The 12,143-nt window shown below is 38.6% G+C and overlaps 1 protein-coding gene across 1 annotated transcript in view; it reads right to left on the bottom strand.

The window, feature by feature from the left end:
• LOC126109472 (protein timeless homolog) overlaps nucleotides 1–12,143 on the bottom strand; it is a 505,261-nt gene that overhangs the window by 456,371 nt on the left and 36,747 nt on the right. Inside the window, exons 10-12 of the mRNA XM_049914500.1 lie at nucleotides 10,752–10,884; nucleotides 5,795–5,949; nucleotides 748–869 (exon numbers count right to left, since the gene is read on the bottom strand). Coding sequence (XP_049770457.1) covers nucleotides 748–869; nucleotides 5,795–5,949; nucleotides 10,752–10,884 — 410 coding nt within the window. The remainder of the gene's footprint in view (nucleotides 1–747; nucleotides 870–5,794; nucleotides 5,950–10,751; nucleotides 10,885–12,143) is intronic.

The raw sequence follows: 12,143 nt of genomic DNA, 5'->3' as shown, positions 1-12,143 counted from the left end.
ATCTGAGCATACTTAATTTTTGAGCACCTTTCCTTTCTCCTGCCTCCTATTATAATAAAGCTTTGGTTTGCATTTATTTTTTTATGTTTAGCTAACACCTTTCAGCTATCAGCGCTCTACAATGTGGCTCTTAGTCATTAGCTGACACTTCTGGGACACCTCCTGTTTCTGTCCATCTTGATCCAAGGTTTGATGTGACTTTCCAGTCCCTTCAAGCACCTGTATGTGCTACGGCTTTCTCCACATGCCGTCCTCCCCCTTTTTTAAACCTCCTCATGAATTTTTTTTTAAGTTAAAAAAATGCGTTAAAGGTACAGAACTCCTAAAAAAAAAGTTCCTTTGTCTCACTGCTCCTGTTTCAGTGGGGAGCCAATCCAAATTCTAATTTCTTCAAAGAAATTTACCTAAAGGACCAATGATCTGTTACAAAAGTGGTCAGTCACATAGGTTTCCTACTGTTGGAAACCATGTGAGAACAAGCATTAAGATCCATAAAGAAATCAAAAGCACTGGCAGTTTTCACTAGAAAGTTACAAGTGACATCATTGGTTTTTAAATCAGCTGTTTACAATTCAGCAAACACTTAGCATTAATGAATAGTTCAAATTAACATAAACCACAATGGAAAATTCAGGATGAAATAATGACAATATTATGAAATGTATAGATTGCTACCCAAGTGAGTAGCAGTTTATCCTTCTCACACTATTAATATAAATCACTACAAAATAACAACAGAGTACTTACTCTTCTTGCGCTTTGGCTTCGATCTCACTGGTTTCTGTACCACAATTGTTCCCTTTGCGGAAAACTGCTCCAGCATCCTGAGGAAGATGTGTGCAGTCACTACCAGGTCTCGCAAGTAGGCCCTGCAAACAGACTGCTATAAATTGCTGGCCCTTTTCACACACTACAAAGAATGACATACTTTTATAAAGTATGGCTGAATATAGTGAGTTGCAGAAGTACAGACTACAAGAGAAGTTTGCAAAAAAACACTAATATCGGAAAGAATCTAAGGCACGGATTTTGTCTTTCGCCCCTAATGTCTTATCAGTGAAGCAATAATGGAAATGTAAGAAAGGTTCAGAGTGGGATAAAAATTCAGGGTGAAAGGAATTAATAACACAGATTGAGAGAAAACTGAAGGGAGACAAAAGTAATAAGCAGTAGCAGAATTGAGACTACTGATAAACTGAGCATCAAACTCCACCCAACAGTTTCCACCCCCTCTGTCCTATCACCTCCTCCCCATTCTCATCTTCAACCCTGTTTATTTTCTGCCCCCAGCCAATACATCTGCTAATCTTTCCCCGCTCCTTTCCTTTTTTGCTCCTTTTCCCCCAGCTCCCTGCCACACAACCCCCTGACGCTGAGCCTGTTGGCATTCTAGGCCCTGCACACTCCACCTGAAAGTGTTTGTTTCTCTCCCCACACATACATTACTACCCCCTTTCCCCTGCTTCTTCTCCACACTGCTGCTTGCCTCCCACATGATAGATCTATGAATTGTGCCTGTCTGCAACCTAACATGTCTTCTTTATGGTAAGCAGCCATCTGTCTTTTCCTACATTGTTGATATTCCTACCTAGAGTTTCCATTGTTTGAGTGGTGTTTAGTGTGGGTTTGGGTGGAGCAAGCTCATTCACTGTACTCTTAAGCTCACGTTCCAAATTTTTGCCTAAAAAATTGCGCACTTAATTCATATTGTGCTGTTCACAGACTCAAGGTATGCTACAGTTATTTGCAAAGGAAATATAACAGCCAAGGTTTTAAGCACAATACAGTTACAAAAATAAACTTGCTAATGACTTACTTTATCTCTTAAATACCGTCCGCAATCAACAAAATTCTTAGCAACTAAATAACAGGACATGTTTTGTGCTCATATCTCCTGTAATAAATCTAGAAACTCTCATTAGGCGGTACCATATATGTTACCACATTCTAGTGCGGTCTAGTGAGACATTTACAACCCTGACATGCTTTTCCTCTATCTGATACAATCGCCAATGCCAGAAAGTCCAGGAACTGTCTTCAACACTATCAAAACATTAATATTAAATGCCATTTAATGATAGACTGAAGCATAATACAGATCTACTGAGGCAGGGAATCGATAATGAAGGTTCAGTGTATCCCAGGTTCCAGTGTACGCAACAAAACATGTGCAGGCTTTAAAGAGTGCTGAGTGGAGATCTGAATCAAGAGGCTCAGATGGTTCCGTGACCGTGTAGGCTGCAGATTCCTCGACTTGCGCCACAGGGTGGTTGGGTTTCGGGTTCTGCTGAGGTGCTCGGGAGTCCACTACACAGGTAGCAGGGGCCGTGTGGCGTGGACTGAGTGGTTTTTTAGGTTAGAGGGTCTTGGGAAAACACTACAAGGGCTTCAGTCACAAAGGGTGCAGGCCAGGCACAGGAAGAATGTAGATAAAGAACCATTCGTATAACAGCTGTAAACTGTCATCGCTGTGTCGGGAAATTATCAGAGTTCCAAGCACCGATGCTCAAATTGTTATACGTCCTGAAAGCTGGCTAAAGCCAGAGATAAATTCAGCTGAAATTGTTGCAAAGAACCTAACGATGGTCCGGAAGGATAAATTAAGCACAGTTGATAGTGGCATTTTTGTTGCTGTTAGAAGTAGTTTTCTTGTTGCAAAATTGAGGTAGATAGTTCCTGTGAGTTAGTATAGGCAGAGGTCATTCTTGGCAACCAGAATAATATAATAATTGGATCCTTTCACCGACCTCCCAACTCAGATGAGACAATTGCTGAAAGGTTCAAAGGAAACTTGAGTTTGATTTCAAACACGTACTCAACTCATACAATTATAATTGGAGGTGACTTTAATTTACCCTTCAGATGTTCACGAAAATACACGTTTAATTCAGGAGGTATGCATCAAACATAATCCAAAATTGTTCTAAAAGCATTTTCTGAAAATTATTTAGAGCAGTTAGTTCATGAGCCCACGTGAATAGTAAACAGTTGTGAAAACGCACTTGACCTCTCATCAAAAAATAATACTGAGTTGATAACGAGCATCAAAATGGATACATGGATTAGTGAATACAGAATTGTCGTAGCGAGATTGAATTTTGTAACCCCCAAATCCTCCAAAAATAAACAAAAAATATACTTACTCAAAAACGCAGATAAAAATTCACTTGACATCTTCCTGAGAGACAGTCTCCAGTCCTTCCAAATTAACAATGCAAGTGTAGGCCAGATGTGTTTTGAATTCAAAGAAATAGTATTGGCAGCAATTGTGAGATTTATGCCAAATAAATAAACAAACAATGGAGCTGATCCTCCTTGGTACACAAAATGGTTCAGAACACTGTTGCAGAAACAACGGAAAAAACATACCGCATTTAAACAGGCACAAAATCTCAAACATTGGCAATCTTTTATGGAAGCTCGAAATTTAGCTTCAGTGCGAGATGCTTGTAACAGTTTCAACAACAAAACTTTGTCTCCAAACCTGGCAGAAAATCTAAAGAGATTCTGGTTGTATGTGAAGTACGCTAGCAGCAAGACAGAATCACTGCCTTCTCTGCACGATAGCAATGGAGATACTATCGAAGACAGTGCTGCTAAAGCAGAGTTACTAAACAGAGCCTTAGGAAATTCCTTCACCAAAGAATATGAAGTAGATATTCTAGAATTCGAATCAAAAACAGCTGCCAACATGAGTACTGTAGAAGTAAATATCCTCACAGTAGTGAAACAACTTAAATCACTTAATAAAAGCAAGTCTTCTGGTCCAGACTGTATACCAATTAGTTCCTTTCAGAGTATGCCAATGCAGTAGCTCCATACATAATAATCATATACAACCGTTCGCTCGACGAACGATCTGTACTCAACAACTGGAAAGTTGCACATATCACACCAATATTCAAGAAAGGTAGTAGCAGTAACCCACTAAATTACAGGCCCATATCATCATCAATATGCAGCAGGATTTTGGGACATATATTGCGTTCAAACATTATGGATTACCTCGGAGAAAACTGTCGATGACATACAGTCAACACAGATTTAGAAAAATGTCGTTCTTGTGAAACACAACTATCTCTTTACTCACCTGTAGTGTTGGATGCTATTGACAAGGGATTTCAAACTGATTCTGTATTTCTGGAGTTCCAGAAGGCTTTTCACACTGTACCACGCAAGCAGCTTGTAGTGAAATAGAGTGCTTATGGAATATTGTCTCAGCTATGTGACTGGATTCAAGATTTCCTGTCAGGGAGGTCACAGTTCGTAGTAATTGACGGAAAGTCATCGAGTGAAACAGAAGTGATTTCTGGTGTTCCCCAAGGTAGTGTTATAGGCCCTTTGCTGTTCCTTATCTATATAGACAATTTTGGAGACAATCTGAGAAGCTGTCTTAGGTTGTTTGCAGATGACACTGTCGTTTATCAACTAGTAAAGTCATCACAAGATCAAAACAAATTGCAAAATGATTTTAAAAAAAAAATCTGTATGGTGGGAAAATTGGCAATTGACCCTAAATAACAAAAAGTGTGAGCTCATCCACATGAGTGCTAAAAGGAATCCATTAAACTTCGGTTACATGATAAAGCAGTCAAACCTAAAGGCTGTAAATTCAACTAAACACCTAGGCATTACAATTACGAACTTAAATTGGAAGGAACACACAGAAAATGTTGTGGGGGAAGGCTAACCAAAGACAGCGTTTTATTAGTACGACCCTTACAAGGTATAACAGATCTGCTAATGACACTGCCTACAGTACACTTGTCGGTCCTCTTTTAGAATACTGCTGCATAGTGTGGGATCCTTACCACATAGGATTGATGGAGTACATCAAACAAATTCAAAGAAGGGCAGCACGTTTTGTATTATCGCGAAATGGGGGGAGAGTGTCACTGAAATGATTCAGGATTTGGGATGGACATCACTAAAACAAAGGCTTTTTTTTGTTACAGAGGAATCTTCTCACGAAATTCCAATCACCTACTTTGTCCTCTGAATGAGAAAATGTTTGGTTGATGCTGACCTACATAGGGAGAAACTATCACTATGATAAAATAAGGGAAATCAGAGCTCGCATGGGAAGATATAGGTGTTACTGAGCCTTCAAAATGCCCGAAGATGTACTGTGTACAAACCATGCCTTCAAGCTTTCAAGCTGCAGCCTTCAGAGTAGCTACTGCCGGTTCAAAAAACATCATTCGATATCAACAGTTGTAAAAATGTTGACTACCATTATTTAAATCCATGAGGGATGTATACGAAATGCATCCTGATAATTTCAATTCTGTAATCTATTCATTACTGAGAAGTGTATTTTAATATATCTTTTGCAGTGGCTCCATCTCAGAGCCTTTAACTATAAGCTTCGTCTGACTATTTTTCTATGTGTTTATTTCTTTTTGCACCACATAACAATCTGTTTTTTCACTGCCAGTATGATCTGATTACAAACCTATTGCTGGTAATTCAAGCTTGTTGCCTAGGTCAGAATCAACCAGTTTAAAAAAATAAGTACTAACATGAACACATCATTGGCTGCTATAAACCATTGCTACTTCACCATATTAATTTCCATGATCACTCACCAAAGATGTTACTGATATGTACATCAAGCTAAGTGCGTGGACATTCCTTCATACACATTTACAAATTTTGTATGATATAGCCAAGTTACAAGAAGTCATATTTTTATGTGGGTTTCCATTGCTTAATCCATGTGTGTATCTTGATCAGCGTTTTTAAATGCTAATAAAGCCGACTAAATAATACACAGCTTTAAAAGCAGACATACCTTGACATTTTTGTTTCTGAGAAATTAATCAGCAATGTGAAAATGAGCTCTCGGTATTCAATGACATAGAAGATATTGCTCTTTATGACTCTTGAGGAGTTCCTCACCACTGCATCGTCAGACTTGTCCATGGCTATTAAGGTCATCAGAAGTTCCTGAAACATGTAAAAATATGATTTTAAAATTACTGAACATTATACTACTAATGCTAGCAATAATACAGAAACTATACATATGACAACTGTTGAAATCTGTAATGTCACATTCAAAGCAAGTGAAGGTCAGTTCCCCACAACAATCGATAGAACTGGACATATCTTTTGAAGCTGCCAGTCCATTACCTGATGCCAACAGCTGCAGATGACGAAAAATAGAGCACACAGTAATTCAACAAACCACAGTATAAATTAACCTGCAGTCATTCTCTGTAGGCAGCTGCATGATGTATTGTAGAGAGTATCTTGTACTAGTATTACTGGCCCCTTTTCCAACCATTTCTCAAGTGTTTTTAGAGTAGAACAATTCATAACGGTTATGACAGTTTTCCACAGAATTGTTCTTTCACCTTCTCTTTCAAGAACCTCCTAATACGTTATCTTGTTGGTCCGCTCCATGTTTTTCATGTGTTCATAGCACAGAGAAACACTCCAAATATATTTTCCAAAGGCTTTTCCAAACTTTAGAGGCAATTATATTGTGACACTCCACATCCCCTCAATGCCTGACCAATGCACATTTCACTTGACCTGTTCTACTTTGTGCCTCTACTTTACTGTGATTATCTCTGGTAATATTCCTTTAGAGGTAAGTAAATCAACTGAGCTCCCCGACGACAATAGTACAATCATATGAGGCATCAAACAAAATTTGTGACCATACTGACGATTTCTTGGTAGGGATGATGTAGCACATTATTATGAATGGAGGATTTATCAGCAGAAGTGTAAGTAACTCCTGTTGTGAAATTTTTGTTTTTCTTACAGAGTCTTTATTTATTCATCAACATCAACTTTATTTCCTGCAAAGCAACCCCCCTCTGCTGTTTACAGAGCAGATCAGTTCCAAGAACACGTATGCCACATCTTATAACATTGCTTAAGGATGCAGAACTTATACCAAATGAGCCAAACAGCAGAAACTGAAAGTATATTTTTAAAAAAAAGGCATCAAGAATGATAACAGGTTTGTTTGGCTTCCAGGAGCTCAAATCAGCACGCATCCCACAACAGAACGAAAAATCCACTCTGGAAACAATCCCAAAGGCTGTGGTAAGCCATGTGTCCAAAATATCCTTATTTTTTGGAGTGCTAGTCCAGACAAGGGATTCAGGAGAACTTCCGTCAACTTTGAAAAGTACATGAAGAGATACTGGTGGACATAAAGCTGTAGGAAAATCATGAAAAACCTAAATCTGGATGGCAAGACAGGGATATAAACCATTTTCCTCCCGACTGCGAGTCCACCCAAATCCAGTGTGCTAACAACTGCACCACCTTGTCCAGTTCGTCATTTAAAAGTTGGTTCTAGGCTTTCACAGGATAGTTTGGGTTTTACTTCAAGTGTCTGCCAGTTCAGTTCTTTCAGGATTCCTGTGACACACTCCCATGGGTCAAACAAATCTGTGACCATTTATGCTGCCCTTGTATGTATACATCCAATATCACCTCTTAGTCCAATTTGGTATTGTCCCCACACACTAGGATTGGGTCGCATGACCATTTTGCATGCAATCTCCTTTGTAGACTGACTGCATTTCCCTGGCATTCTACCAATGAACTGCAGTCAACATCCTGCTTTACCTATAACTGAGCTTATGTGATCATTCCATTTAATATACCATGTATTTGTCCCTACAGATCTTAACATCCATATATTTGTATGAGTTGGTCAATTTCAACTCTGACTCATACATGTTGTAGTCATAGGATACTACATTTTCCCCCTCTTGTTGTTGTTGTTGTTGTGGTCTTCAGTCCTGACACTGGTTTGATGCAGCTCTCCATGCTACTCTATACCGTGCAAGCTTCTTCATCTCCCCCTCTTGTGATGTGCAAAATTTTACATTTCTGAACATTTACAGCAAGTTGCCAATCTTTGCACCACCTTGAATATGTGGTAGACTTCCCATTGGTTTTTAGAGTTCAGATATAGAGTTCATTTCCAATAATAAAACACATCTTTTTCTTTCTTTCTTTTTTTTGAGAAAGAGGGTCAACAACTTAAGTATGGCAATATAACTGTTAAAATGACACACTTACTGAGTCATACTTATTAAGCGATTCTTACAATGCATACCAGACCCTATTAAATTTTTGCTGCAGTAGAGTACACGAATTGAAACATGAGTTTTAACCATTCATCTCATTTTTGGATCACAATGAGAAAACTGTTCACCCGTAATTCACTAACACACAATATTTTTCTTCTTACTGTTAACATTTTTGTAATTTAAACAAACCAATGGTATTCGTGTCTTGTCACTGTAACAGGCAACCTGAAAGCTGTCTCAAAACTTAATTCATTATAGACACAAATACAGTAATGGAAGCAAGCAGTAGTTGAAAATAATTTAAGGGTAAAGGGAACAACTCAGCAATAGAAGAGGCAATTGGCTGTCATCAGACACCTCAACAAGACACGTATCTTTGCTTGTTTTTTGATGAATCTTTTTTTGAGCTATAGAGAGAGAGAAAGGCGGTAGGAGGGGTTTGTGTGTGTCCGAAAGCTAGTAAATTTTTCAGTCTTGTTAAGATGACCGTCAACAACTAACTGCTTCTGCTATTTGACGAGTTGTTACATGTACTTCTAAATTATGAGTCACACGCATGGCTCATTGTGATTAGGGTATTACTCACACATCTGCAACTTCTTCATTCAACAACATACTGTCACAACCATTCTGCACTACAGCCATGACTCATTAACAGCTCTGCCCATGGCTGGAGTTACTTGAGGTTGGAACTTAGTCATTGTTGGGTACCAGCTAATATGGGTGGACTGCTGAAGGCAGTTGTTTGACCGCACAAGCAGTGCCACCGCTCCAATGTAGAACCAGTAACATATTAAGCACTGTGAGTGTGCCTGTGTGTGTTCTTGACTGCAGGCCGGTATTAGCATATTATACAAACATACATGAAAATCAAGTATAACAATATTTTATTTAATTTGGTGTGCAGTTGCATGAGGTCATCAATAATGAATAAAAATCAAGTTATCCAGAGATACTTTTCTGTAAGAGACTAAAGTAATAAAATCACACAGTGCAATAGTTGTGAAACACTGTGTTACAAGACAACTGTGAATAACCTGAGAAAACGCCTGGTGTAAAAGTATCTAATATAATACAAGAAGTACAACTTTGCTACCGTCGTTTTTTCCCCAATATTGAGGGTTTAAAACTGGTTACACATGCATCATTAAAAGTATTTTCTATCATTGGCCATTACTTTCTCGCATCTTTCAGGCAGTGTACGATTCCCGGGTCGAAAAAATTGTTCATCTTTTGAAGCAATCCACGAATCGATTCAATTTGTGACTTCTTCATGAGATCGGAAGTGTTGGTCAGCCAGGCCATGCGCTACTGATTTAAACAGGTGATAGTCAGAGGGAGCAATGACCAGAGTATATGGCAGGTGGGGTACGACTTCCCATTTTAACGTTTCCAAGTACGTTTTGACCTCTTTTGCAACATGGGGTCGAGCGTTGTCGTGCCGCAAAATAACTTTACCGTGCCTCTCGCTGTATTGCGGCTGTTTGTCTTCTAATGCTCTGCTCAAACGCATTAATTGCGTTCGATAACGAGTACCTGTGATTGTTTCACTTGGTTTTAACACCTCATAGTACATGATGCCGAGCTGATCCCATTAAATGCAGAGCAATTATCTTGGAGCCATGAATATTCGGTATGGCCGTTGACGTGGAAGCATGACCAGGATATTCCCATGTTTTTTTGTGTTTAGGGTTATTGTAATGAACCCATTTTTTGTCCCCGGTTACAATGCAGTGCAGAAATCCCCGTAACACCTCTGGCAAATGACGAGAATTGGGCTCGTAAACTGGCATTTTCAATCAAGAACAACTATATGTTGCACACACAGCAATGTCTCCAATTCTGCATCTTTGACAACATTCTCTCTTCCACCACTATGCCGGTCTACGAAGTTAAAATCACCATTCTTGAAGCGTTGAAACCACTCACAACATGTTCCTTCACTAATAACGTCCTTACCATATGTACTTGAGAGCAAATGATAGGACTCGGCCACTGTTTTCTTTATATTGAAACAAACAGTAACACCTCCCACAAATGAAGAGAATTGGGCTCGTAAACTGACGTTTTCAATCAAGAACAACTTTACGTTGCACACACAAATCAACTAATGTTTGAATGAGGTTATTTTGACCGAGGTTTAAGCTAACTGCCTGACGTCTGCGATCTGTTTCTTTCGACCGCTACTTACCTTACTTGCCACCTATCGGCAAATGGCAGAAGCAAAGTTGTACACCTTGTAGAAATGTGATGTTAAATCTTCTATAAAATAAAATTCAATATGATTTCCATAACAACATAAAACACTCAGAAAAAAGTGCTAAAGTGATGTGAATATTTCGCTAGTTTCAGTGAACTTCATGGCCAATTTGTAGAGTGAAAATTATTTAATAGGAATGTATTACCTGGTTGGAAACGGATCTTTGTAATCTAGTTTTCATAACTAGTAGTTTATCCTATCCCCTCTACAAGCAGTCAGCAATGCAAATGAGAAAAGCAAGTATGCTATAAGGCCAAAGTATCCATTCACACTGTTGTAAACATTTTATTGATGGCTAATACAACATCCTTGTGTTGATGTACAGGACAGAATAATTCTCTAATGTGAAATCAACATTCCTCAGAGCTGCACATTTAGACAAGTTACATGGGAATAAATGAATTGCCAATGCAAACAGTTGTACTAACCTGGTAGGCCTTCAGCGCCACATGCATACGGCGAGACCAGAGTGAAATTTTCTTCTTGTCGCATACCATGTTGGCGTAGCAGCTTTCCATCTGGGTTTGCACAAAGTGGAATGTTTGAACTGACATTGTCTCACTGCACAAACAGAAAAAAATGTGGTTTAGTAATGGTTTCATATAAAATGTTTCAAAACTCTGTGAATCAGCAACTGAGTTGCTGATGTAAGAAAGCATGTAAATCACACATACTTTAATTTACTGCAAAGTGAAAATTCTTCCTGGAAACACTTCCAAGACTACATTTAAGCCATTTCTCTGTGATATCCTTTCTCTCAGGAGTGCTAGTCCCACAACTTCCGCAGGAGAACTTCTGTGAAGTCCGGAAGGTAGCAGATGAGGTACTGGTGGAAATAAAGATGTGGGAGTGGGCTGAGTCGTGCTCAGGTGGCTCAGCCAGTACAGCATTTTTGTACAAAAAGCAATGTCCCGGGTACAAGTCCCGATCCCGTATACAAATTAAATCTGCTAGGAAATTTGTAACCTATATTTAATGCAAAATTTAAACATCTACAGCATGTAATGTGCATTTCAGATATTCCGTTCCACAATGAGCATGGATCTGCAGTTCTACTGCTGGGTTTTCAGAAAACATCTCTAAGAGTTCAGATACTTGTGCAATTTGTAGCGTCCTGCTGAGCAAACTGAAAGTACACATGATACTAGAGTGTGAGACGTATAGCTAAAAACAACTGTATCCAAAAAATATATAAAAAATAAATAACTAAATAATGTTATATAAACACAACTCCTCTTTAACATATTCATAAATATTTTTTGTTTCTCCTACAAAATATAGCTTTTGTGACTTACACCCTTTTCTGTATCAACACCTGAATTGTCAATAAACAGCTTGAAACAAAGTTTCATTCTATTCCTTGTTGCAGGTTGTTCTATATTTCAGCACTTAGCCACAACTCCCCTTCTTCACATAAATAATATTATAAGCAAGATCATCACATATGGAAGTCCGCTATGTAGCTAATATAAAAATATATCTACAACAAATGATCAATTAATTGACAATATGCCTAACATGGAAAGAGAAATCTACTAGCCCAGTAGTAGCAGAAACACAGAACGATCTTGTGATGGGCTCATAAACATCATAAAAAGCTCTGTTTGGTCTCCTATTCCACTTACACATTTCTCTCATTATACTGATCTTCAGATAGGATTGGTAGCACACTTTCACTCAGTACTGTTCTATGACACAATCAGCTAAAATTTTTCAGAATATAGAATATACGGACTCAGGGATGTACCGGGTGGTTATAATAAAATTGACGGTGTTCCGAGTGCTGCAGTTTGGACTGTATACATCGCACAAAGCTGAAA

Source organism: Schistocerca cancellata, chromosome 12 (genome assembly GCF_023864275.1).
Source record: "Schistocerca cancellata isolate TAMUIC-IGC-003103 chromosome 12, iqSchCanc2.1, whole genome shotgun sequence".
In the NCBI taxonomy this organism is placed as follows: domain Eukaryota; kingdom Metazoa; phylum Arthropoda; class Insecta; order Orthoptera; family Acrididae; genus Schistocerca; species Schistocerca cancellata.
This window is presented reverse-complemented; position numbering and strand designations above follow the sequence as displayed.